Source organism: Micromesistius poutassou, assembly GCF_964030765.1.
Source record: "Micromesistius poutassou genome assembly, chromosome: 22".
Lineage (NCBI taxonomy): Eukaryota > Metazoa > Chordata > Actinopteri > Gadiformes > Gadidae > Micromesistius > Micromesistius poutassou.
In genome coordinates, this window is record NC_140292.1 from 1,057,987 (window position 1) to 1,085,719 (window position 27,733).

General features: G+C 47.8%; 1 protein-coding gene across 1 annotated transcript in view; it reads left to right on the forward strand.

The window, feature by feature from the left end:
- ptpro (protein tyrosine phosphatase receptor type O) overlaps positions 1-27,733 on the forward strand; it is a 49,489-nt gene that overhangs the window by 13,027 nt on the left and 8,729 nt on the right. Inside the window, exons 2-16 of the mRNA XM_084486901.1 lie at positions 7,492-7,774; positions 8,483-8,638; positions 9,474-9,626; positions 10,183-10,836; positions 11,335-11,496; positions 12,303-12,499; positions 14,668-14,788; positions 16,350-16,543; positions 17,110-17,221; positions 18,660-18,823; positions 21,430-21,550; positions 22,242-22,375; positions 24,277-24,415; positions 25,348-25,468; positions 26,202-26,270. Coding sequence (XP_084343027.1) covers positions 7,492-7,774; positions 8,483-8,638; positions 9,474-9,626; positions 10,183-10,836; positions 11,335-11,496; positions 12,303-12,499; positions 14,668-14,788; positions 16,350-16,543; positions 17,110-17,221; positions 18,660-18,823; positions 21,430-21,550; positions 22,242-22,375; positions 24,277-24,415; positions 25,348-25,468; positions 26,202-26,270 — 2,780 coding nt within the window. The remainder of the gene's footprint in view (positions 1-7,491; positions 7,775-8,482; positions 8,639-9,473; positions 9,627-10,182; positions 10,837-11,334; positions 11,497-12,302; positions 12,500-14,667; positions 14,789-16,349; positions 16,544-17,109; positions 17,222-18,659; positions 18,824-21,429; positions 21,551-22,241; positions 22,376-24,276; positions 24,416-25,347; positions 25,469-26,201; positions 26,271-27,733) is intronic.

Consider the following 27,733-nt stretch of genomic DNA (forward strand, 5'->3'; position numbering starts at 1 on the left):
CAGACCTTTAGATAAACGGCCGTACGTAGAAGGATCCGGTATGTTATTGCACAATGGCACAGGGTCGTTACACTGGGATCTCTAACGCCCCGGCACAGCAGACATACACTATTTATCCACCAGCGGCGCGACATCATGGCTCTCTCGCCACACCCAGATGACAGAGCAAGACAGATGAGCCTTGCAGGGTGGAGGAGGTGTGCGTGTGTGTGTGTGTGTGTGTGTGTGTGTGTGTATGTGTGTGTGTGTGTTTGCCTGTGTGTCTGTGTCTGTGTGTGTGTGTGTGTGTGTGTGTGTGCGTTTGCGAATGTGTGCGTTTGCGAGTGTTTGAGTGTGTGTGTGCGTGTGAACGACTCCCACTGAGCCCGTTAATGAAAGGCTGCCTTATCTCTGGGATTCCAGATATTATGACTTTGTGCCCCCGCCCCCCCCCCCCTTCCCCCCCACACACACTCATCCCCCACACACACTCATCCCCCCCCACACACACACACACACACTCCCCCATCTCCTCCACTAGACTGAATGCCGCCCGCCCTAGAATAATAACGATGATGGGAAGACTAGAGCTGCTGGCAATGAAGTACTGGTGATGATGATGATGATGATGATGATGATGATGTGTCAGGATTGGCCTAACAATGTTTATTTTAGTGTTCTCCAGAAATGTAGCATATGTACGTCCAGGGTGTAAATCAATACTTTTGAGTAAATCAATTACATTGATCGTGCATGAGATTGCATTTGGATCAATCTTTGAATCAATAAATGCTCTGTTTAAGTCCAATTATACATTAGTACACCACAAAAAGTTGTTTTGATGGAATTCTGTTGACAACGCTATTTTTAAGTACACCTTGTTGCTATTTTAACCGACCAATCACAACGGCTCGTTGTCGTGTGGGACGTTTGAGTCAATGCTTTTGATTGGTTGCTGGATCAAACCAAGCATGTATTGGGTATGCAAATGTTCCTCTGGGATTCAAAAATGATCGCATAATTAATCATAGAAATGCAAGCTGTCACATGATCTGATTGCGTGGACAACACACATACACACACACAGACACACACACGTATACACACACACACACACACACACACACACATAGATACACACACATATACACAAACAAAAACACACACACTCATACACACACACGTCATGTACACACATAGATACACACACACATCATGCACACATAGATACACACACACACACACACACACGTATATACACACACACACACACACACCCATAGATACACACACATATACACACACACACACACACATGATCATGGAAATAGTCTGTATTCCATAAACGGGGTATCAGGAGGAGGCATTGGACAGGGCAGAGCAAGGTGACCTTTTGGATATCGCCGTGGGGGTGTGGGAGGAGGAGGGGTGACGGCGGGGGGGGCGGGCGGCTGACGGCCAGCAGGATGTCAGATAATGAAGGAGGAGACCCCGCGGAGATATGCTAATGACATTCAGAGCACGGAGGCTCCGGAGAATGTGTGAAGGTCTGCTCTGTGGCAGCGTCCTGGCATGTCGACGGGGGGAACACAGACGCTCTGGGACGCTTTGTCACTTTGACCCCAGGATCCGTCACCCAGTGTCCTGAACAGGCTCCAACACCCAGGTTCCAACGTAGAGTACACCGCCCTTTGCTCCATCGGTCCACAACAGGCTAAATCGGCCAGCTGTGATACGAAGACCCTGTCCTTCCAACCCCATCCAGCCCTGCTTCCACCCCCATACACCCCTACCCCACCCCTCCATCATCCCCTACCCCACCATCATCCACCCCCCCCCCCCATCCAGCCCCACTCCCACCCCTCCATCCACCTCCTCCTATGATATGAAGACCCTGTCCTTTTCCCAAACTTTACTGGTCTGGCAGGTTCTCTCCCGTCACTCATCTTCCACCGCTTATCCGGGGTCGGGTCGCGGGGGCAGCAGCTCTAGCAGTCGAGCTAACTAGGTCTGACAGTTTCCAGTTCAAAAAACTGAAATGTAAATTTGCAAAAAAAAAACAACTGAAAAAAGTATCAAACCGGTCCAATTATATTTTTTTTCAGTAGTAAAACAGCAGGAATTACCGGCTTATTCTGGGAACAATTATATCGCTATCTTCCTGCGTTCTTTCTGTGTGTGTGCGGTTCAATAAATGTGGAAATGTTGAAAGTGTTTTTTTTTTTTTTTTTCTCTCTGCAATTCCAAGAAGTGCTTGCTCATACTGCCTCAGAATCAATTCTGTGCCAGATAGCACTGCTCCGGGCCCCTTAAATGTCTTCTGCGAGGGCTGTTCGTCGGGTTCACGCACTCCACATGTCGGGTGCGGTCGGGCTAAGCCCTTTATCAGGTGCGCGGTTGGGAGCGCTCGCAAAGCCGCCCTAGTTTCACCCAGCAGCTCTCTTCCCAATTTCACTTACTGTACTGAAAAGCAGGATTTATGCTGTCGACGAAAAACCAGGACACTCTTCCCTTCCAACTGAAATCTTCATGAATCTGGAAGTGCTTAGCATCTGTTATTTATCGCAAACGGTCATTGAGAAGCTCCACCTGGATCCTATTGTACTACTGGGGAGTACTCCCAAGTACCCTAGCCAGCATAGAATGGCCGCTCAAAGCACTTTACAATACTGCGTATTAGCATTCACTCATTCATACACACATTCACACAGGGAAGACTGCGTCAACCATTCAAGGCGACAGCCAGCTCGTCAATAGTAGTCTTGTAGGCCTGGGCGATAAACTTGATCATGTTGATCGATATCGATAACTATTGATAATTTTAATGACCTAAAAAGACTAGGAATTACCATGCTGGATTTAAACACTTCTGTTTAACACTTAATATGACCTTCCACTGTTCTTCATGGATGAACACTCCAATGTCGATACAACAATGAAAAACACTCAAATATTGTAGATAAGTATGGAACCGTGTTTGTGTAACAAACCCATCTGCTAGATTCGGTGGACCAGTCTCTTATCGATATATATTGAACATGTTTTATATTGATATTGATCAAAAGTCTATCACGATACGATCATTTATTGTTTTATTGCCCAGGCCTAATACTGCCCAACATTCACTCATTCATACACACAGGGAAGTCTGTGTCAACCATTCAGGGCGACAGCCAGCTCGTCAGGAGCAGTCAGGGTGGGGCGGCGTCTTGCTCGGGGGACACCTCGACACTCGACGCTAGGAGGAGCCGGAGATCGAACTAGCAACCTTCCGGTTACCAGTCAACCCGCTCTACCTTCCTGAGCCATATGCCGCCAAACCATTCCGGAAGGTTTTTGAAACTGATCCTGTCGTCGCGGATCCTCTCATCTTAGTCCATAATTAACAATGCTCACAGAGTCACTCCGCTGCCAGTCTGTGCCACCAGACGCAGGCCTAATGTGTGCCGGCAGCCGTGGCCACGCGGGGCTCCATGAATCATTCAGAGTGGTTAAATGTGGTGATTTAGCCTCCGACGGCGCCATTAAAGGTCATCTTCCCCGTTCCCCGTCAATGTCGCATCGGAGGTCTGAAGACGGCCGCCACACCGATGGTATTGATGAGGGAGAGAGAGAGAGAGAGAGAGAGAGAGAGAGAGAGAGAGATAGAGGGAGGAGAGGAGAGGGGGAGACAGAGAGATGAGGAAAGAGAGATGAGAGAGACATATAGAGGGAGGAGAGGAGAGGGGGAGACAGAGATGAGGAGAGAGAGATATAGAGGGAGGAGAGGGGGAGAGAGGGTTGAGGAGAGGGGGGAAGGGACAGAGAACAGCAAAGACTTGACAGAATTGACAGCGAGAGAAATGGAGAGAGGGTGAAAAGCGAAAGTGATAATGTAGAATCTGAGAGCAGGAGAGAGAAAGAGAGAGGGAGAATGGTAAAGAGATATCATCTGAGAGTGGTAGAGAACAGGAGAGAGAGATGGAAGAGAGATAGAATCAGAGAGCCGTAGAGAAAAGGAGAGAGGAGAGAGAGATAGAATCTAAGTAGAGAGAAGTAGAGAGAAACAAGATGGATCGCGTGATAAAGAGGTAGGACAGATCACGATAGAGAGACGGATAGAAGCCGAGAGGGACAGACCAGCGCGATCAACAGAAACCGGTGGCTACGACAACGGCCTTCTCCCTGTGGCTCCCGGGCTCAAGCACCTCACTGGGGCTCCACCACCCACCCCTCCATCACCCCCACCCACACCCGTCCACCCCTTGCTCACCCCTCCATCACCCCTACCCCACCCCCATACATCCTTCCAGCCGCAACAAGCCTTACTCCCACCCCCATCCACTCCTCCACCCACCCCCGTCCACTCCTCCGTCACCCCTCAATCCACCCCCCATCCACTCTTTCTCCCAACCCCATCCAGCCCTACTTCCGCCCCCATACACCCCTACCCCCCTACCCCGACCCTCCGTCTCCCCTCCATCACCCCTAACCCACCGTCCACCCCCATCCAGCGCTACTCCCACCCCCTCCATCCACCCCTACTCCCACCCCCAACCCACCCCTCCATCGAACCCACCCCCAGGGCAGATCTCATGGCCAGGCCACGGCCCCCGTGACCAGCAGCGAGGGAGGCCACGGAACAGAAGCCCCTTTGTGGAGAGACAGAAGAAGCGAAGAGCTCAGCCGACGGAGAGAGAGAGGGGGGAGAGAGATGGAGAGAAGGAGGGGGAGAGAGGAGGAGAGGAAGAGAGGGAGGGGGTGGGGGGGGGTCGGGGGGTTAAGAGAGGAAAAGTGAGGGGGAGAGAGAAAGAGAAGGAGGGGGAGAGAGATGGAGAGAGAGAGAGAAGGAGGGGGAGAGGGAGGGGGTTGGGGGGTTAAGAGAGGAAAAGAGGGAGAGATAAAGAAGGAGGGGAGAGAGATGGAGAGAGAGAGAAGGAGGGGGAGAGGAAGAGAGGGAGGGGGTGGGGGGGTTAAGAGAGGAAAAGAGGGGGAGAGGAAGAAAGAAGGAGGGGGAGAGAGAGAGAAGAGGTAAGAGAGGGGGAGAGATGGAGAGGGAGGAGGAGGGCATGAGAGAGAGGGGTAAAAAAGCATATAGGGAGAAAGCGAGAGATGAACATAGAGAAAAAGAGAGCGAGAGAAAGCAAGGGTCGTTGCCCAGAGCTGAAGAATCAGCTGCAGGGAGAGGAGAAGAAAAGGGCAAGGCTCCTAAAGAATCACTCCATAGTGGAGGAGGCATCACAGAGAACAACGATGTATGATTCATGGGGTTTTGACGCCCTCTTATATTTTTACTGCCAGTCTCCAGATTAAAAGTGTGCGTGCGCACGTGTGTGTGTGTGTGTGTGTGTGTGTTTCTGTGTGAGTGTGTGTTTCTGTGTATCTGTGTTTCTGTTTCTTTGTGTGCCATTGTGTCTTTCTCTGTGTCGGTGAGTCTGTGTGTGTGTGTCTTCGCGGCGTGCACGTGTGTGTGTGTATGTTTATGTTTATGTCTATCTGTTTCTATCTGTGTTGTGTGTTTCTGTGTGTTTCTGTCTCTTTGTGTGCCTTTGTGTCTGTTTGTGTGTTTGCATGTCTGTGTCTGTGCGCCTGAATATGTGTGTGTGTGTGTGTCTGTGTGTTAACATGTGAGTGTGTGTCTGCACACACTCGTGACTATGTGTGTGTGCCTGTCTGCATTTGTGCTGTGTGTTGTGAGTGTATGCGTGTGTGTGTGTGTGTGTGTGTGCCTGTCTGCATTTGTGCTGTGTGTTGTGAGTGTGTGTGTGTGTGTGTGTGTGTGCCTGTCTGCATTTGTGCTGTGTGTTGTGAGTGTATGCGTGTGTGTGTGTGTGCCTGTCTGTATTTGTGCTCTGTGTTGTGAGTGTGTGTGTGCGTGCGTGCGCGCACGTGGCCTTTCCTGATGCGCTTTTGCCCCCATCCTCCTAATGGAAAACCACAGGGAGGAGACTGCAGCTCCACAGCCCAACCAGAACCAGACGCTCCTCCAGATAGCGGTGTCATATCTCCGTACTGTCCTTCAGCTCTCTCTGTGTTTCTATCGGGTAGGCCGGGTCCCCAGCAGGCCGGGCCCCCAGCAGCTCAGTGACGGCTGCTGTGCCGCGCGCTAATGACAGCTAATGGCGCTCGCTCCTTCGTCGCATTGATCCCGGGGGTCGGGGGGGGGGGGGGTGGGGGGGTGTGGGCGAGATACGTGGCGCCGAGCGATCGGCCGGTCGTACGTCAAAAGGCGAACGTCGATACGGCCCGTCGCCACCGTGTGACGCACACACACGTGAAACGTGAAACGACCGCCGAAAGATGAACAACGGTTCTCTCGGACGGTTGTGGCTGACAGAGCGCCAGAGGAGATTGTTTGCCTCCATGTTGCGCCCCTATTTTTGATTGTTTGTGTGTAAATGTTGTTAAGATTTTGTGTGTGTGTGTCTGTGTGTGTGTGTGGGGGGGGGGGTTGTGTGTGTGTGTGTGTTTGTGTGCGTCCATGATGACCGACTAAGATGGCTGCCAACTGGAAAAAGTTTCTGGCACAATAAACCAACCTAACCAATGCACAACATTAAACATTAGCATTGACTGGTTTCAGAATCAGGGCAGTAAAAAAAATCAAATCACCCACGTCAATGTTACTGATGACATTGATTGGTGATGAATGATGGACTGGTTAGGCCAATCATTCTTAAAAATGAAGTGTCAATCATTTCCAACACTTTAAGGTGCAGTAATTAAGATTTAAGAGCTTTTATTTGGCTGTAATTTGTTAGAAATGGCATAGCCATCCATCTGCACTAACCCTAACCCTATCAGTGAGTGAAGTGCTCTGTGAGAATATATGTTTCCTCTGGTCCGGCCTCTGTGAGACCATTTCCATTTCAGACCTGCTTTCAGAGCCATCAGGGTAACTCCCTCCCGATTGGTTGTTGGGAATCAACTGGTTGACATGTGATGTCAGCCAGTCTTTTGGGGTGGTTTCGTCGGCATTTATCGCTCTCTTCTGCTCTTCCACGATCCCTCTCTCTCTACAACTCCTGAATCGTACCTACAGTCTTCAGGGCTCGTACATCGGGAGTCACATCGCAACAACCGTCTCGATTTCGTAAGAGGAGGAGCGTAAGAATGTTTATGGTAGTAATAGTGTTTTGGTCAATGTTAAGTAATCATTAATCGGAGAGTGATTTGTCATTATGGGGTGACATTGTGTTGGGTTGGAAACCGCCAGTGTTTGTCATGCGAGACGTAGCAAAACAAAGTTTGGATTGGATACGGTGTATCTACGTGTATTTAGGATTTGTAGGATGACTACAACTCTCTTGTCTTGAGTACTCTCAAAATGGAGGCAATTATCGGCGACAAAAAAATCCCATGATGCATTCTGATATACAAAGCCCGAAACAGTATACAATTCCGTTTATTTTCGGATTTCACACAACCACAACTCTCTTGAGTACTCTCAAAATGGCGGCAATTATCGGGGACCAAAAAAAAATCCCATGATGCATTCTGACGTTCTCTCTCCCCCCCCCTCTGCCCCTCCAGAGCGGCGCGGCCTTCCAGGTGACCCTGCGGGACGAGGACTGGATGGTGGCGGTCCTGGAGCCGTCGGACCTGCGGGACAACGTCACCGAGTACGCCGCGCTGCTGGCCGGCGGGCCCCGCCCCCGCCTGGTCCCCTTCCTCCCCCTCCTCCCCGCCGACGGCAGGCTCCCGCCGCCGCTGCTGCTCAACGTGACCCACCCCGGGCTGGCCTACAGCGTGGGGCTGCTGGCCCGGGACGGTCGGGGCTGGACCAAGCCTCTCCGCAGCGTGGGGCTCCTCACAAGTAAAGACCGGACGCGGCAATAGTTATTTCATTGATTTGTTTCACCTTTGAGTCCCCATTGAGTTACAGTCACTCTTCTCCCAGGGAGTCCTGGCCAAGACCGCCGGCAAAAAGTAAAAAAAAAAAACGTAATAGACAGGATGGAGGGGTGGGTGGGTGTGGATGGGGGTGGATGGGTGGTGTAGGGGTGGATGGGTGGTGGTGGTGGACTCCTAACACTTTTCACACGGGCACTTCAACATGCTTTTCATCACAAACAGCTAATTAAAACAACTTCATAAATAACGATAGCAGCGAATGATAGAAGCATAGTAAGCATAGTAAGCATAGTAAAATGGCAGGTAGCTTATTTTTTTGCAAACACTTTTTCTAGATGTATACTTTCTTATTTATTGTTATAATACTCAGAAGGGGGGTTTGTTTGTTACTTTAGCCTTGGAAACGGACGCCTTAACTGAACCATGTTTAAAATATTCGGGTGTATTAAAATTATTATATTTGCTGTGCGTGGCTGCGTTGCGTACATAACACCGATTTTATTCTGCCCTGACCTATTTCGCGAAGATTAAATCCAATTTGGTGTAAATATGTAGGTCATATAAATAATGCAGTGTGCTTATACACCTAGAGATGAATTGTTCTCCCGTTTTGGTTATAAAACGTGAACACGGATAAAAAAACAAAACATGTTTTTTGTGTTACTTCCAGGGCCTCTGCCGGTGGACAGCGCGACCATATCAGACTACAGAGAGGCTCCGGAGACGGGGGTGGTGTTTGAGATCAGCTCCCCGCCCGACAACGTCTTCAGCCGGGTGAACATCAGCTATGTGGAGGGCACAGAGCTGCGCTCCATGCTGTATAAAGGTAGCCGCCTCCGCCGCCGTCATTGATATCGGGCAGAGTTTACAGGGTTACTTAAAGGTGGAGTGGGGAACATGGCAGGAGCAACTTTGGATAAAAGTGTCTGATAAATGCCTTAAATGTAAATATAAATGGCTCATTCTAAGGTCATCAAAACCCAATGATTATTATTTTCATGAGATTATACACGTATTAAAACACGTTGATGAATATTAAATTCCATTTCTGCCTATTCCGTTATGCTGAGGCAAAATTCGACACAGTGCACCTTTAATTGAAATGTTGATCTACGGTACCGCTCTCCGAATACATATTCAAATGAGGTTCTGCAAAGGTTGAAGCAGATTTAACAACGTAGCAGTTTTTTGTTTTAGATTGGATTTTGCCGTAAAACCTTTTAAAATAATTTATAGTCGATTTGATAATAGAGTAGAAACAGATGTATCCGAGGAACAAATAAAGCAGATTGCAAAACATAAAAAAACACATTACAGGATAATGTTGAAATTTAAATGGATAAGGCTGGCCTCACCCTATCCTATTTTATGTTTTGCCGTCACCCCAATGATACAACCAAATGAGAAACAGGCTTCTCCTGCGCACAAATATTGCTTGTCTAGCAAGCAGCAGGCTTAACTCCGGTGCCACAGACTTATATTGTTGTCTACAGAGCAGGTCAAAGAGCCTTCTTGACTAGTGGATTCTGTACCTGAAGTGAAAGTGAAACTGGAAGATAATAAAAATGCTAGAATGGTCAGCAGAATTCTCACAGGGTTCCGCTTTCTCCACGTCTCGTCCACGGCTCACTCCTGATTCCTGGTTTCATTGTTCCTTGTAGATTTCTACAGGGGCAAGACGGTGTTCAAGCACTGGCTGCCGGGGCTGTGCTACAAGAACATCACCTTTCAGCTGATCTCCGAGGCCACGGTGAACCGGAGCGCCACGGTGCGGCACAGCGACATCACCCACCGGCCCCTGCAGCACCGCACAGGTAGCGCCCCGGCAGGCAGCGCCTTACAACTCAAGTCACTTTAGAATCGTTACTTATTGATCGGATTAGACTGAAAAAAAATAAAAATTGTACAAAAAGAAACACATTTTTCATGGCTCCCCTTTCATCACTGATGAATAGTTTCCCTGATGAATAGGGGACATGTATTATTTTATTTGAAAGCATTTATAGCGAGCAGACACCCCCGCACTGTATTCTTACACTGTCTGACTCATCTCTTGATTCAACTGTGTTATTATATTATATATATATATATCAGATTTTTTGGCATGGGTTTCCACAAGGCCAATATAAACACACCAAACTCATTTCTCGAATCAACTTCTGACGCGTTCCATAAATTGTTATTTTTCTATTAAAGTCTTTTGGATGGGGGACCGTTTTCTTGGTCGACATGTTGACATCATTCCTTTCAAACGGTGTCTGTCAGACCAAACCGCTACCAGTCGGTCCAGTGGTCCCGCTCCATCTGTTTAACCGATGACTCCCCTGTGAAAGCTTTTCTCACCCCGCAAACGTCCTCATTCTAACGCAGTGCCCAACCCACCGCGCAACATCACCTGGAAGCTCGTGCCCCTCAGCCAGCAGGGGGCGACTCTGGACGGCGCTCCCAAGGGGCTCCGTCCCGACGCGACGGGGGGCTCCCCGGGGCAGACCCCCCAGCCGCGCAAGGCCCGGGACGTCCCGCTCATGGAGGACGAGTACCAGGGCGAGATCCGCACCGACGGGGACGAGTACCCGTCAGAAGAGGCCCCGACCGACAACCCCGCCCAGAACGCCACGGCGACCGCCGCGGACTACGCTTACACCAACGCCACCGCTATCGCCAACGCTAACGACGAGGTCGCTCGCGCCGACGCCGACGACGCCGTCGCCAACAGCAACGAGACGGCGGAGGCGGACGAGGACTCGGCCTTCCGGACGCGGCCCTTCACCTGGCCGGCCCCCACCACGGGGGGCCCGGCCCCCACCGCGGACCGGGCGGACCAGGAGGAGTTTGTGAACGGCCTGATGCCGGAGTACGAGGACTCTAACGAGCCGGGCTCGGCGCTGGGCATGCCCCGCCCCGCCGGCCCCTCGCTGGCGGCCGCGCCGGCCAAGCTGCCCCCCCTCCTGCTGGAGCTCCACTGGCTGCCCCCCGCCCCGCCCGCCCACTACGACGGCTTCAGCGTCTACATCTCCCGCGACGGTAGGCGCCGGAAACACGGAGAGAGAGAGAGGGGGGGGGGGTTTGGGTTTTGTTGGCCTTTCCGTTTTGTGCAGTTTTTTTTGTCTGCACAGGAAGGAGTCAAGAGCCATTTCCTCTTGTTTGTATTGATGATGTTTTATTTCTAAAGTGCTGATCAGCAGTGGTTTGGTATTGATTGGTACTCGTGACACAAGGTCATAAAACACAGGAAAAGAAATAAGATGAAAATCTGTGATTAAAAACTCCCATAAAGGAATCCTATTTCAAGTGGCAGAGGGAGAGAGATGGAGACTATGATATAAAGAGAATTCGATGTTAAAAGCAATTTTTAAAAGGGTGCATTTTGAGTGATATTTCCTTCTCTTTGTTCTTTTTTGTCCACTCAACACCATCACCCTCTCCTCCCTCCCTCTCCACCACCACCACCACCACCACCTCCACCTCCACCGCATCCCTCCTCCCTTTCCCCGGCCTCCCTTTCCCCCGGCCGTCCCCTAGGCAACGTGACGGAGACGGCGACCGTGGACGAGAACACCCACGAGTTCTTCACCGAGCCCACGGAGCCCGGGACGTACCACGTCCTGGTCACCGCGCTGAGCTCCGCCGGGGACTGCGAGGCCCGGGAGAGCGCCCCCTACACCGCCTTCACCTTCTACCTCAGTACGCGGAACCCTTAGTCTGGTGTCGACCAATCCTGTCGCTGGAGGCGGGGATCTGTCAGCGTGTGATTGGCTGACAGTGAACACACAGAACTCCTGTCCTGTGTGGACACTGGTGGTTTCTTAGAAGACTGTGTCTGTGAAGGTTTCAGAACACAGGGTAGACTGGCCACTGTGGAAAAGCTAGGGAGGAAACAAGTCGTAGCTCCGCCCCTTTTAGGAAAGGGGAGGAGCTATCTCCTCTCCTAGAAGTCTGCTATTACTCAATAGGACTGCTGGGTTGGAGATGACCAGTTCAGTGGTAAGGGTGTCCTACTCCCAACCGTAAAGGTTATGGGTTCCTACCCCGTGGTCCACCAGTAGACGTCCTATAGCAGCATCGCTGATAAAGTCGGCACTAAACCAGAGTCTGTAGACAAAAAAAGACAAAAGCTTCCTCAAAGCATGTAACCACGTGCCACTTCTTTATCCGCAGTCACCCTGGTTTAGTGGGGTTGTGGTGTATACACAATTATACAGAAGATGACTGCTTAAAGTAATTGTCAGTGCCTGTACATAGTAATTAAAACAGCCCCGTGTAAACCGGCCAAACGTATACAGCCATTAAGCAGCCCTTGTATATAGTAATTAAAGCATGGCTGGCAGGGTACAACATTTACGCAGCAATTTCTCTGCATCTACCAGAGCGGAGAAACACACCAGCCAAGCGACAGTACAAGTATATGTCTTTTTTTTTTTTTTTTTTTTTTTATCTGCCAAAATGGTAAACGTTTGGCCCCTGGATGACGCGTGTTGTCCGTTCTCCAGGCCCCGGGGGCCAGTGCATGGAGGAGCCCAAGGAGCGGCCCCACAGCGTCAGTGTCCGGCTGCTGGGCTCCAGCAAGGCGGCGGTGAGCTGGGGCCCCTCGGCCGAGAGCCACAACGGCCACCTGATCTCCGTGCTGTCCACCACCTGCCTCCGGCCCAGCATGAACCAGAGGATGGAGAGCACGTACTGCAGCGAGGTGAGCTTCAGACTCATACGTATATACTGCAGTACGTACTGATGTGGTACGATGTAGAGATACATCAGGTGAAGGGTGGTACACTTACTGCAGTGAGGTGAGCTTCAGATTGTATATACTGTAGTATGTACTCATGTGGTACGATGTAGAGATACGTCAGGTGAAGGGTGGTACACTTACCGCAGCGAGGTGAGCTTCAGACTCATACGTATATACTGTAGCTGATGTGGTACGGTGTAGAGATACGTCAGGTGAAGGGTGGTACACTTACTGCAGCGAAGTGAGCTTCAGACTGTATATACTGCAGTACGTACTGCTGTGGTACGGTGTAGAGATACGTCAGGTGAAGGTTGGTACACGTACCGCAGCGAGGCCCTGCAGCGAACTCATATCGTTAGCCTCATAGCAGAATTTCCTGAGTCGTATTTTATGGTTCATCTTGTATTAAGCGTAAAAAAAAGCCAAAGTCAAATGGATGACTTTGGCAGATAGTGATTCTTAAATGTATAAAAGCGCTCTGATTGGCTGAGGATATAGCCAATGAGGCACAATGAATCAGCAGCGTTAGTAGAGTAGAGTTAGGTTAGATATCACAATTTGTCCAGAACATATAAAACACAGACAGTACTGCAGTGAGGTCGTACTAAAACACAAAAAGTACTGCAGTGAGGTCGTACTAAAACACAGAAAGTACTGCAGTGAGGCCATACCTTTAGCCTCTTTTTCAAGGGAGCCCTGACATACAGACATAAAGATATTGCACAAAAAACATGGTGAAGCATAGAAACTGATCACGTAGACATTACAAAAAAATACGACTAAACAGAATCAGAGCACGTAGACATTGCACAAAATTTGACAAAACACAAAAAACAGAGCACAGAAAAGACAGGTTCAACAAAACATACTTAACACTGGGAAGATTAGATTACAAGAAACGGGTAAGACAAAGTAAGACAGATAACGCATCAAAAACACACTGAAACACACTGCAAGGTTTGTTTAGTGAAAGCATTTACAACTGTCAGATCTAAAGTGTTTGAGTATTTTTTTTTAAATGGTTAAGAGGAATTGCAACAGATAATTTGAGATCTTTTTGAAGGAGATTCCAGCACCAGGGAGCCGCATAACTAAAAGCTGTCTTACCTAGCTCAGTCTCGGAGTGTCTAAGAGTATAAAATTATTTTAACGCAAACTATAAAGTGCAAGATCAGAAAGATATGAAGGCAATTTGCCAAATATAAAGTATTTGTACTGCAGTGAGGTCATACAAAAACACAGAAAGTACTGCAGTGAGGTCATACTAAAACACATTCAGTACTGCAGTGAGGTCGTACTAAAACACATTAAGTACTGCAGTGAGGTCATACTAAAACACATTAAGTACACTTACTTCAGAGAGGTGGTACTTTGTCAAACACATAAAGAGCGCACACTGCGGTGGGAACACACTCTACAGAGCAACACACACTGCAGCGAGGCGACAACGGTAACGCAAAGAGGAAACAGACACACTGCAGCGAAATGAAAAAAAAACTACCTACAGAACACACACCGCAGCGAGGTCACGCAACGCAACACACACGCCGCAGAACGCACACTGCAGCGAGGTCACGCAACGCACAACAGACACACTGCAGCGAGGTCACGCATCCGCACAACACATGGATGAACACACACTGTGGCGGAGCAACTCTACATAAAGCACACGGCGCACACGTACGTACACTGCAGGGAGGCAACGCAACATTAAACACACAAATGAAGGATTTCCACTGATTCATCTCCGCTGCCAGTTTTATTGTCAACCATCTAATGAAAGTCCGTAGACGGCAACGCTTAATGCGCATGCGTGCGTGAACGTGTGCGCGTGTGCGCGTGAGAAGGGTGTGAGGTTGTCTTGGCAACAAAGCTCCAGACTGCCTTTTCTGCACCATTTCCTTGAGCAGAAACACAATCACAGAGCGGCCGGAGCGGGCGGACTCAGACAGAGAGCCGCGCTGCAGTCGTAAACCAACGGCGCAGTGCTGCTCAGACCTCAACGCAAATGCCTGTGTGCGTGCATGTGGGTGCGTGCACGTGTGTATGTGTGTGCTGACATCAAGGTATTTAATGGCACCAATCTGTGGCCACTTTTCTGTCTCCCCCCCCCCCCCCCCCCCTCTTAGGAGAACACCACCAGTGACATCATCACCAGCCTGACCCCGGGGGCCCAGTACAGGGTGGTGGTCTACCACACCAACGGACCACTCATCAGCCCCCCCTCAGAGCCCGTCATCATCGATATAGGTGAGGTCGCTGTGTGTGTGTGTGTGTGTGTGTGTGTGTGTGTTTTGAATGTGTGTGTGTGTGGGGGGGGTTGTATTGGTTTGTGAATGTGTGTGAGTGTGTGTGTTTTGTATGTGGGTGTGAGTCTGTGGGTTGTATTGGCGTGTGTACGTGTGTGTACGTTTTGAATGTGTGTGTGTGTCTGTGGGTTGTATTGGCGTGTATGTATGTGTGTGTGTGTGTGTGTGCTTTATATCTGGGTGTGTTTGTGTGTATCTTTATTTTTTTATTGTTGTGTTGTTCCTATTATTCACCTTCATGTCTGTGCGACCTCTTCCCCTGTGTCAGAGACATCCCCCTCTTCTATCAGAGGCTTTTGTCAAAAACATTTACAATTGCTGTACGTTTCTAAAAACAACACGACTGAGTTGTCAGTTGGAGTGTAACGTATTGTGAATAGAGAGACAGAGTCAGGCATCGAGGCAGCTTGCTCAAAGGTGCTTCATGAAACAGCCCGAGGACAATGGGGGAATCAAACCCGGCACCTCTCTGAATCCTATCCTCCGGTCCTCAGAAAACCCCTAGACACCTAGAGGTGCACAAAAATAAATCATACTGAAATCATTTGGACACATGCTATGATTGCGATATGAGTCACCATTAGTGTGAATGATGCATTTTTGCATCACAATTTTAATTTTCACTGAAAAGACTATTAAAGTCATGATGATTGGTGATGTCTGTACCAAAAAAACTTGTTTCTTAACATCTAGAGAACAAGATATATCGGCCAGGGCGTCTCTGCAGCACGCATCATGATTAACAATGTTTAGTTGCACATTTTACCTGAAGCAGAACATCTCAGCTTCTTCCCTTTGGCTATCACACGGCGCCATGTTGTGCATTAGCTCATATTCGCATTCATCATTCAGCCCTACAACCAGACTACCCGGCTAGGGCGGCATGTGGCTCAGGAGGTAGGTTGGCTGGTAACCGCAAGGTTGCTAGTTCGATCCCCCTCGAGTGTCGAGGTGTCCCTGAGCAAAGACGCCTCACCCTGACTGCTCCTGACGCGCTGGTTGTCGCCCTGCATGGCTGACACCACCGCCGTCGGCGTGTGAATGTGTGCATGAATGGGTGAATGTCAGGCAATATTGTAAAGCGCTTCGAGTGGCCAATGGTTACAAAAGGAGATGTATAAATGCAGGGCATTTACCATTTACCCCACTGAGCTCACCTCCAATTACAACCTCCACCATCCACCCACTGACCCCTGCTCTCCGTCCCCCCTAGAGCCAACTTGTGGTGCGGGAAAAAAAATAGATTCTGTTCAGTATCGTGATATTTTGTGCACACAATTATATCGATACAGTAGCGCAAAGTATCACAATATTTTTATTTTATTTTAAATTGATTTAATTTATTTTGAGTTATATCCTGGGAGGTCAGCATTCATGTGAGAGAATAATTATTATCCAGAGATTAATTACTAAGGTCCTGTGTCTTGGAATGTTCAAGGAATTGTCTCATTTTTGCCGATTCCCCGCACCCCTCCCCCTCCCCCCCCCCACACCACACCCAGAGCCCACGGGCGTCCGGGACCTGGTGGTCTACCCTCTCAGCCCCACGGCGGTCATCCTGAGCTGGCAGCGGCCGTACCACGTGGCCTTCCGCAAGTACGTCCTGCAGACCTTCTTCTTCAACCCCGTCACGCTGGCGTCCGAGTGGACCACCTACTACGAGATCGCCGCCACCGCCTCCGTCATCGCCTCCGTGGTGAGGATCAGACCGTAGCCCCACCCCCCCCCCCCTCCTGCTCCGTTGGACGCGTGCTTGTCTCCTTGGCTCTTCGGGGGCACATTAGCGGTGTAAATCTTTATCTGTGACGAGTTAATGAGCTTTGATTCGATGCGCTGGCAGCAGTGAGTGACGCAGTGTGAGGAGGAGTGGGAGGAAAAAGGAAATCTGGGGTTGTTTGGTCGTGATTAGACTTGGTTTTGATGAGCTAGAGTGCATAATGAAAGATGCATAATGGGGATTAGATAGAGTTTGTTAAACACGGCTAGGATGTGGAGGAAATTTTTTATGGTTTTAAATATAGACCTGTGAAAAACGATATAGGTTTGACGTCACATTCAAGATTCAGAATGTGCGTGTGTGTGTGTGTGTGTGTGTGTATCTGTGTGTGTATCTGTGTGTGTGTGCTTCCCAACACCTTGTGAAGTCCAGACATTTTGACACATTTTAAAGCCAGAAAAAAGCGAGGTTCTTTGACTGGATCTAATCTCCCCCCCCCCCCCCCTCCCCCTCCTCCCCCCCCCCCCCCTCCCCCTCTCTCCCAGAGAGTTACAGATATGCTGCCCGCCTGGTACTACAATTTCCGTGTTTCCATGGTGACCTGGGGGGACCCGCCTCTGAGCTGCTGCGACAGTTCCACTGTCAGCTTCATCACAGGTAGTCATCACCTACACACCTTTAACATATGTACCGTATCACATTACCATTACCTTCTGTATATCAATGGTATCACCTACACCTGTAATATATATAACTGTCATATAAACCATTCCTGCTATATATCAATGGTGCCCCTTTATAACACCACTATGTTACCTATGTAACCTCTATCACATCTATAATATATGTACCGTCTCGTATTACCATTGCTGCTATATATCAACGGTACCCCTTTATAACACCTCTATATTACCTCCATGCATAATCATTCCTATATTTTACTGAATATCATAATCCCCATCTATCACTTATTTATAATATATTCTATATATTAATTAAACTATTCTGCATGATATATAATACCTTACCCCAATCATTATGAATTGATCACATATCAATTAGGGCTGTGACTGAGCATTTTCTTCCACGAGCGATTAATGGATTGATTATTTTTCTAATTACCGGTAATCACTTAATCTATGAAAGCATCGCGATGATGTCACGAACCCCCGTTACAAGTTAAGCAGAGGTGGGAGGCAACACTTTGCATTTCAACGAGCCAATCAAGAGTCTGCTGAGGTCGTCCAAAACACAGCAACAGTAACGAGTGATTAAAAACCGCCCCGCCGTCGCTGAGAGGTGTTTTAACGAGGAGGAGAGCAGGTCAGCGGGCCACTGAGACATAACGAGGCTGTGAGAGCCAATGCTGTATTCACATCGCATCGACACTAGCAGCCCCTTCACCCGTCTCTCTCGTGATCGTGACACCATCATTCCTAGTGCCTCTACACATCAACTTCACGAGGCTCGCTCTCTCTCCCTCGCTCTCAATCTCACTCGTTCTCTCTCTCTCTCTCTCTCTCTCTCTCTCGCACGCTCTCACTCGCTCAATCTCTCTCTCTCTCTCTCGCTCGCTATCTATCTGTCTCTTTCTCTCGCTCGCTCTCTCCCACCCACTCTCTCCCTCACCCTCTCCCTCTCTCTCACACTCTCTCCCTCTCTCTCTCTCTCCCTCTCTCTTGTGAGAGTAGCCTTGATGTTGCTGTAGAGTTGTTTTTATCCGTGCACTGAGGCCAGGCATCGTGGTGGACTCCGGACTCTGGACCGAAGCGTCTGAAAGCAGGCGGTGTTTGAAGCTGCTCTGTGGGCAGTGAGAGGAGAGCAGCGTGTGTTTGGAGACGGGCTGGCCCGAAGCGTTGCTTTCTTTTCGTGTGATCTTTATTCGTGGCTTTGTGCATTTTTCTCTGTGTTTCGTCACTAAAGAGAGAGAGAGAGAGAACATCAACATGTCTTTTTTGATCATTGATTTTATGATAGCTGAAAAGTTAAAGTTAAAGCTTCTTGAAAATAAATAAATCTTCTTCTGTCTCTCTCTTTGGCTCTCTCTCTCTCCCTCTCTCTCCCTCTCTCTCTCTCCCCCCCTCCTGCGCTCCAGCCCCGGAGGCGCCCCACATCTCCTCCGTGGACTACTCCCACGGCGTGCTGTACGTGCGCTGGACGTACGGTGAACTCTTTGTGGACCTGTCCCACTCCCGCATGCTGCACTGGCAGGTGGTGGCCGTGGGCAAGAAGGGCGCCAAGAAGAGCTACTCCATCGACGTAAGGACCCCCCCCCCCCCCCCCACCCCCCAACCTCCACCCACCGGCCCCCCCTCACCTCTCCCTGCCTGGCTGCCAGGGTCCTGGCTTGTGTCGGTCTGTTTCTCTGTAACCTGCTTAACCAGCTTTCATTCTTCCACTCTTCCACTCTCTCTGTCTATCGACCACTCTATCTTACGATGACCGTTCTCTCTCTATCTCTCTCTCTCTGTGAGTCTCTCTCTCCGTCTCTTTCTCTCTCTCTGCAGCCTATTTCTCTCTCTTTCTTCATCTCTCTCTCTCTCTCTCCATCTCTCTCTCTCTTTCTCTCGCCATCTCTCTCTCTCTCTCAATCTCTCTCTCTCTCTCTCTCTCTCTCTCTCTCTCTCTCCATCGCTCTCTCTCTAACACTCTCTCTCTCCCCCACTCCCTTTCTCTCTCTCTCTCTCTCTCTCTCTCTCTCTCTCTCTCTCTCTCTCTCTCTCTCTCTGTCTCATGCTCTCTCTCTCTCCATCTCTCGCTCACACACTCTCTCTCTCTCCCTCTCGCTCCATCGCTCTCTCTCTAACACTCTCTCTCTCCCCCACTCCCTTTCTCTGTCTCTCTATCTCCCTAGCACAGACCAGAAGGTGTCTTATAATCTGTGTCTTCAGAGTCTGGGCGGAGCGTTTTTTTTTCAGATATATTACGATTTGGAATAAAACAAACATTATTCCGATCTAAACCCATAATTCTGCAACCTTTTTACGACGTGGACGGCCGCCAGGTGTTTGTTAATCGACAGCGCCTCGATTTGGATAGAGCTACTCTTAATTAGGGGCTCGGCAGCGGCTGTATCTGTCTGTAATTGTATTCAATTAACGCAGGGGAGCCTGGCCTGTTTAGCATGACTGGCGCGCTCCGTGAGGCTGTAATCCAACGTTCACGGGCAATATTAGGAGTCGCGCATCTGCGACTTAGCATGCCAAAGCCTCTGATTAGTATGCCCTCTCCTCCTCTTCTCCTGACAGCGCGCGTAGCGTGAAAGCCCGGGGAAGCTTGTTAAGGCTAGGCTACGTTATGCTACGCCCAGGCCGCGGCGCTAGCTATAGCTCCTATTGATTATTCCTCACTGAATCCTTTAGGGGCTCCAATTAGCATAGCCGCGGGCTGACTGCTATCTCCCGCTCTGCCCCCTCCATGAGGTCCAGGACAGGTCTTTGTTTCAGGGCAGACAGGGGGGGGATTTAGCCCAGATAAGTAAAGCAGCTAATTAGTTTATTTCTTAAATACTTCAGTTGAACACATGTATGTGTGTGTGTGTGTGTGTGTGTGTTTTGTGTGGCTTCTTTTCAGCGAGGTAATTCTGCCATTTCCAACTGTATTAGATGGGGATGGTGTCATTAATTATTCATCCGTTCATTATTGGTAGCTGAGGGTTGGTCGCGACGTGACTGCGTGACGTAGTGAAGTGAGGCAGACGTATAAAAGACGAACACGCAAATTGCTCATGTATCGTTTTGCATAAAATTGTCCAGAACAAAACGTTAACACAGATGGGTTTTTCTGTTAGGTACAGAACGAACAATTGAGCTGTCGTTTGTTCGTTCTTCTCGTTCCGAAACAGCATCTCGTGACCGAAATGCAGTCGTTTTACCTCTGTTGTGCGGCTGGTCGTTCCCCTTGTGCTGTGAACAAACGGTTCCAAGCGTGTCTGCCTCCGCTATCGTCTGGAGAATCACCGGTCAGATCGATGTCCACGGCTACAACATTGATTTGGGAACAGGAAATTGGCTGCAGGAGCTTACAGGCACAAGGATCTTATCTGGGAGGACACAGAAGCTGTTGCCTTCGCTGCGAAATGAAGATACTCATGACAGAACACTGCTCTGCTTTCCTTATCTCGCTATTTTGGTTTCAACAGAGCCTATGTTTGCGTTTTGTAAAAAAAACAAAAAAAAGGCCCAGGCCTGGTTTGTGTTTATTTGAATCTAAGAATATTGTGACGGACTATGTACATTTTTATTACGATTTTATATTTCACCTTTATTTTTATCAGGGAGTCAGTTTTTATTTTGCCGATCCAATTTCAAAGATAGCATCGTCAATGGTCGTTATTTGTGGTGGGCAGACCAAATGTGCGTATCATTGCCGTTGCCGTGGTTCCCTGGTATTTAGAGTTAGAGGATTCCTGGCTCCAGTCTGGATAGTAGAGGAGCCAGCCGGAGCCAGAGTCCTCCCTTCACATGTAGTAAACATTGAGAGCAAGGCGGTCAGCCGTCAGTATTCATGGAGGGTGTCAGACTGACGTGTGTGTGTGTGTGTGTCTCTGTTTGTGTGTGTGTGTGTGTGTGTGTGTGTCCCCGTTTGTGTGTGTGTATGTGCGTGTGTGTCTCTGTTTGTGTGTGTGTGTGTGTGTGTGTGTGTGTGCCTGTGTGCGTGTGCATGTGTATGTGTGTGTGTGTGTGTGTGTGTATGTGTGTTTGTGCGTGTGTGTGTGTGTGTGTGCCTGTGTGTGGTTGTGTGTGTGTGTGTGTCTGTGTGTGTCTATGTGTGTGTGTGTTTGTGTGTATCTGTGTGTGTCTGTGTGTGGTTGTGTGTGTGTGCATGTGTGTGTGTATGTGTGTGTGTGTGTGGGCGGGTCCCAGGTGACGCGTAACGTGATGCGTGCCAGCCTCCCGCTGCCCCCCGGGGACATCTACAACCTGACGGTGACGGCGTGCACCGAGCGCAGCCGCAACACCTCCACGCCCAGCATCATCAAACTAGGTGGAGCACGCACACACGCACACACATACACACACACACACACACACACACACACACACACACACAAACACACACACACACGTACACCCATACATATACAAACGCACATGCACACACACACACACACACACACACACACACACACACACACACACACACACACACACACACACAGGGAGGGGAGATCCTTTCCATCGCACAAACTCTCTGTCACGTACACGCACACACATATTTTATTATACCTGGATGTACTGAGGAAGTCTAATTCAGACTATTTTTTCCCAAAGCTATTCAAGCTATTCAACCAAACCCACTTTCATGAATATTATTCATCCAACATGTTAACTTTACATTTCAGTTCCTCTTTTCAGATTTATTTCCAATGCAGAGAGGAAGTGTTCCACTGTGTGCAACTGAAATATCTTCCAAATAGCCACTCTCTCCACCCCGATTACACTCCTTTCTTTCTGAACATAGCAGTGAATTCTGGGTAAAGTCAGGGTAAAGTAGACAATTTCCCTTTCCCAGTTGTGTTGAGGAACGTGGTCGCGTACCACCGCATCTTCGCCGTCTCTCCAGCTTTGATCAGATCCTTTGTAAACATCCTCAGCCTTAGTAAGTCACCGTGGATAAAAGCGTCTTCCTCTAAGCGCTCCTAACGTGAACCCGTTCCACTCTCTTCTCCCTCCAGAGCCGGCGCCCCCCCGTTCCCTGTACGCCGTCAACACCACCCACTCGTCGGTCACCCTGCTGTGGAGCGTGGAGGGGGTGGTGGACTACTACCAGGTCCTCTGTCGACCGGCCAGACCCAACACGGAGGCCAAGGTGAGCACCAGGACCCCCCTGGTTAGAGACGTGTGGTTCTGTTGGTTTGTTAAAGCGTTTGGGTCGAACGCGTTGGATCACCACTACGCTGAAAAGGTCGGATAGTGTTGCTGGGGTCTTACCCATACATAGACAGATTTGCGTCGTTTCAACGAAATTGAGATTAAGACCAAATAGCATGAATACATCCATATGCTGTCCATCAAATTAAAAGACAGGATGTGTTTTAGAATCACAAACAAATAATAATAATGAAAAACCGAAAGTAAGTAAACTGAAAGTAAACATATCTTTACTTACTTTTGGTTTTTCATATTTTCATATATGATATAGAAAGATATTTCAGGATTAAGAATGTTGAGATAATAACAAAAAAAAAAGAATCATAACTTTTTCTGTTGATTTACATTGAGTCAGCGTTTCTATTTCTGTCCTTCCTAGCCTCCTGCCCAGGGCTATACAAATTAACTTGGCTTTACGTGGCTTTTCAAACCTGCCAGCTTTCAAATCTGCACTGTCCGCAGTAAATCACATTATCCTTTGAAGAATGACAGAAACAAATACCGCAGAATAGAAATGCTTCAAACCGAGGCAGCCCGAGCCAGAGATTCTGAACTTTGATCGGCACAACAGACTCACAAATCAGATCAAATCCGTGTTTTCACAAACAACAAATATGTTATTTAATGATATTCCCTCCTGGGTCCACGAACAAATGATTGACCATGTGAGATTGCCGTATCGCCATGCCAATATTTGCAAATCAAAATGACCAATCTCGTTGCTAACATTAGCATGGTAATGCTAACTAGCTTACATCGCGGTACGGTTGAAGGACGAGGGAGTTAAAGGGGAGTCATGCTACGACTCCCTAGTCTCGTACACGCCATAAAACACAGTGCCCGGGTAGGAAGAGCAGCGGTTTAGATTTACAGCTGTAGATGTAGCCTGTAACTCAGGGAGCAGAAGTGAGCCGGCCGTACATTTGAGGCTGGTTGAGCCGCGGATGAGTCAGCGTTATTTGGCGTGATTCATTAACGTGATTTATACCGATTTCAAGACCTCGCGATAGACAGGCCGTTGTTAGCGTCCCGAGAGTTACTCACTGACAGCACAACGGGAAGGGAGGTACTTTCCATAGGCTTATCCTTACACACACAGACACACACACACACACACATGTGTATACACTGTAGTATTGCTACGTGCTACTACTATTGAGTCATTTTATTTTTAGGTGCTTTGAACCAAAGAGACTCAGATACATGTAATGCAAGAGAAGGGATTTGCTTATGAAGCATTTATTGGTCAATAAAAAAAAATAAAAATAAAATTTCCATGACAGAAAAAATAAGGGGATGTGGTGTCTGTGGCTTTCAGAGGCCGTCAAAAAGCTTGTCTGGCTCGATGGCTACCTACCTACCGAGATGAGCTAGGCTACGCAGACCTATTGCCAATGCTAGTGAGCTAGTCTTGTATTTTTGGGGTTAGGGCTTTTAAGGGATGCCTCACGAGAAGGGAGGACTTTTTGTCAGTTGAGATACTTAGATACTGATAAATTTCGCTTACTCTGGATAACGTCTCCAAATTGCCTATCCTAACTTTAAGTAGCAGGTCGAGATTTATTTATTTATTTTTGTTTATTGATAAAACTAAGCTTCTCTCTCTCTCCCTCTCTCTCGCTCTCTTGCGCTCTCTCCCTCTCTCTCTCGCTCTCTCCCTCCCTCTCTCTCTCCCTCTATTGCTCTCTCTCACTCTCTTGCTCTATTTCTCTTTGTCTCTCTCTTGTTCTATTTCTCTGTCTCAATGTATTTTTGTCTCTCTCTCTCTCTCTCTCTCTCTCTCTCTCTCTCTCTCTCTCTCTCTCTCTCTCTCTCTCTCTCTCTCGCTCTCTCTCTCAGCCCTACCAAGCCCAGGCGTCCACGGGTCACTTTGTGACGGTGTCCGGCCTCCAGCCCTCCTCCACCTACAACTGCACCGTCACCACCTACAGCTACAGCACCGCCAGCAAGCCCGCCTACATCAGTGTCAGCACCGTTGGTAAGCTAACGTGCTAATGTGTCCTAATGCTAACAGTGACTGTGGGATGTACAGTGTTAGAGGTAGGGACTCTATGGGGTTAAAAACGTATTCATATTGTTGTAGTGTTGTTTTTGACCAAAAGAAAATTGTTGACAATTTGTTAAAAACGATAGATGACAGCAGTAGCAGAGTTGTATTATTACTTTAATTGACTTTAATTTCATTTGCCAGACGCCTTTGTCCAAGGCGACATACAGCATATTTGACAACAAGCAGTACACTTTTTGACAGTATATTTTTGGAGTGGTGACTCATCGCAATAATAACAATAAACCATTAAAGGTCCCAGTGTGTAAGATACGGAGGCAACTAGCGGGGACCAACTGAATAAGATAACGATTATGATTACAAATTAGAAAGGGCTCCTCTCTAGAGCTGTTTGTCCCTTCTGGGCTCCCGTAGAAACATGGAGGTGTAACATGGGGGTCTCGCTGAAGAGGACCCCCTTTTGTCGATATAAAGGGCTCACAGCATTTTTTAGCTGTGAGTCCACAACTTTTTTTAGAGTAATCAACTGTAAAGCTGTTTGTGTAAATCACTCAGAAATGTATTAAATCTGTGATTGATGGTCACTGCTCTGTCCTGACATTTGAAACATTCATAAATTCATGTTTTATAGCCTCCTCAAGAAGAGTTTTACTGGATTCAGTCTTAATTGGTTTGTGTTTATGCGTGTGTGTGTGTGTGTGTGTGTGTGTGTGTGTGTGCGTGTGTTCATGTGTGTGTTTGTGTGTGTGTGTGTGTGTGTGTGTTTGTGCCTGTGTGTCTATCCATTTGTATGTGTATATGCCTGTGTGTGTGTGTGTATGTGCTGTCTGTGTGTGTGTGTGTGTGTGTGTGTATGTGCTGTCTGTGTGTGTGTGTGTGCGTGTGTCTCTTTGTGCCACCAGCTAAAGAGATGAACCCCAGTGTGGCGGCCATCTCGGCTCTGGCCATCCTGAGCGTGCTCCTGGTCAGCCTGCTGGTCCTCTTCCTCCTGGTGCTGCGCAAGAAGCACCTCCAGATGACCAGGTGAGCCGCACGGACACAATGCATTGTGGGGGACATGTCGGGAAAAATCAAACACAAAAGATGTGTGAGAATGGGCTCAGCGCACAGATTCCGACAAAGCAAATATCACCGCACTCACTCGCTATTTCTACGTACATATTTTCCTTGTAAACAGTGATTGATTTGTTCTTTTTATTTACTTGTTTGCGATGTTGAGGAAGGCAGGAGTTTGAGCGTTCATTGCCATGAGAGGCTGCTGCTGGTTGCTCCATCGCATGGCGCTGTTGGCTTCTGAGTGTGTGCGCTGACAGTGGCAGTGGAATAACGTGAGGGAGCTGCAGCACTAGCATGGGCTCCTGGGACTGTGGTGTTACCCCCGAGCAACTCACTTTCTGAACTTTTACAACTTTCCTATGATTTGGGAAAAAAAGTCCTTTCCCCCCGATCTAGTGGATTCATTTCCGAACAAAGATTCACCCTCGTCCTTTTAGTTACTTTTACTTAATTATGTTTTTTGAAACTTTATGTTTTTTGAAACAATGAAGCCGTTTTAACAAGTTATCTGTGGTTTGAACACACTTACACCTGCATTCCAACTCTACAGTTGTTGCTTTTCTTCAAGGTGCAGAATTACTAACCAAGCTTTCCATTGCAGCTATAGTCCATGTTTTTTTAGTTGAAGAAATGTCTCTTGGAAATATATGTTGCTCACTAATACACAGAAACAAACAAACATGCATTTTCTTTTGAACAGGGAGTGCGGGGCTGAGACTTTTGTCAATTTTGCTTCCTTTGAGAGAGACGGCAAGCTTCCTTACAACTGGTAGGACTTGGCTTTTTGCTGGCATTCATATGTATGGGATAATGTACAGAACATAATCATGATGCTGTACATTATCCCGCTTATTACACGGCTACTATATAACAACCCAAAAAAACCTTGATTCTAAAATGATTATATTGATTTAAAAATAGTTTTTATTGATTTTAAAAAGTTTTTATTGATTTTAAAATGATCTTTTATTGATTAAAAAAAAATCTATGAAATTATTTTATTGCTCCCATTAAAAGCAATCTGTTGTATTTTTCAGTTGTCCATAGCGACACAGGTCTGCTATTCAGAAATAACAGACCTTAAAACAAAGAAATTGACCAATCACAATCGAGTACTCCAAATCAAAGCTGTGTAATAAAACAGAACAATGCTTGCCCATTGTTTGTGAAAGGCACAATGTCATAAACATGCTTACCCAGAATCAGATCATACTGTACATTTACATTTGTCCTCTCTGTACAAGTGCCTGTGTGTTTTGCATCTGTGTTTAAACCCGTTTTTGATACAGGGGGGGCAGAATAGTCAAGTGATGTCTGACGACAGTCCAAAGGGTTATCCAATGCTAATGTTGTGGTGACGTGTGTAGATCCCCTCAATGCATAGGGCAAAGCCCTCGGTATCTTCAGAGGGCAAATCCAGGTCAAGAGATTAGACCGAGATTATGGGAGTCAGATTAGAGAATAACTGATTCAACATCTGCTCATAAGGTGTTGAAGACTGCTTTACATTCTCCCTCCTTAACGTTCTACTTCACAAATAATTTGTCGATCTTAAAGATTCGTCAGTGTTCTAAGGAAGTGAACAATTTTGGATGGAATATTGTTTTCAATAAACAGAAAACATGAAAATATGAACCAAGACTCATAGAGGGTGATATAATGATTGGTTTGACGTAGAACACAGAAATACATTTATTACTAACAGTGCGAAAGTGCGGAGTGCGGAAAGGTGGTTAATAACTGCTGAAAGATGGTTAGTTAGGTCATTCTCATTATACTCTCACCCTAACCTCCATCGCTTCAAACAACATATTTACATCAAAGTGTTGTTATTAATTAACGTAGTGAAGGTTTACACGATCAACACTTGGATTATCCGAGAAGCTAGACCTTGTTTGTGGGAAATTCTGAACTTTGAGTTCAATTGCTTACGATAATGTTATTATGTTATTTTTTCGATGAACTATCATCACATTATTTATAATGCATTTGTTTCAATCCAACCTTCTAATCAAATCGAATCTTCGATAATAACAATAGCACTAAAAGTGGCTTCCATTCAAAATGTGAGCGTTGGTCATTGGCATTACTGCTTTATATCGTAGTATGCAGTACTGAACACAACCGCACCGTCTTAACCCAGATGAATGTATTACTATTGATTATTACACGGCTCTTCTCAATGCTGTGGAACGCTCTGTTCACTTACATGGGCCTTCCCGACTTCCGGTG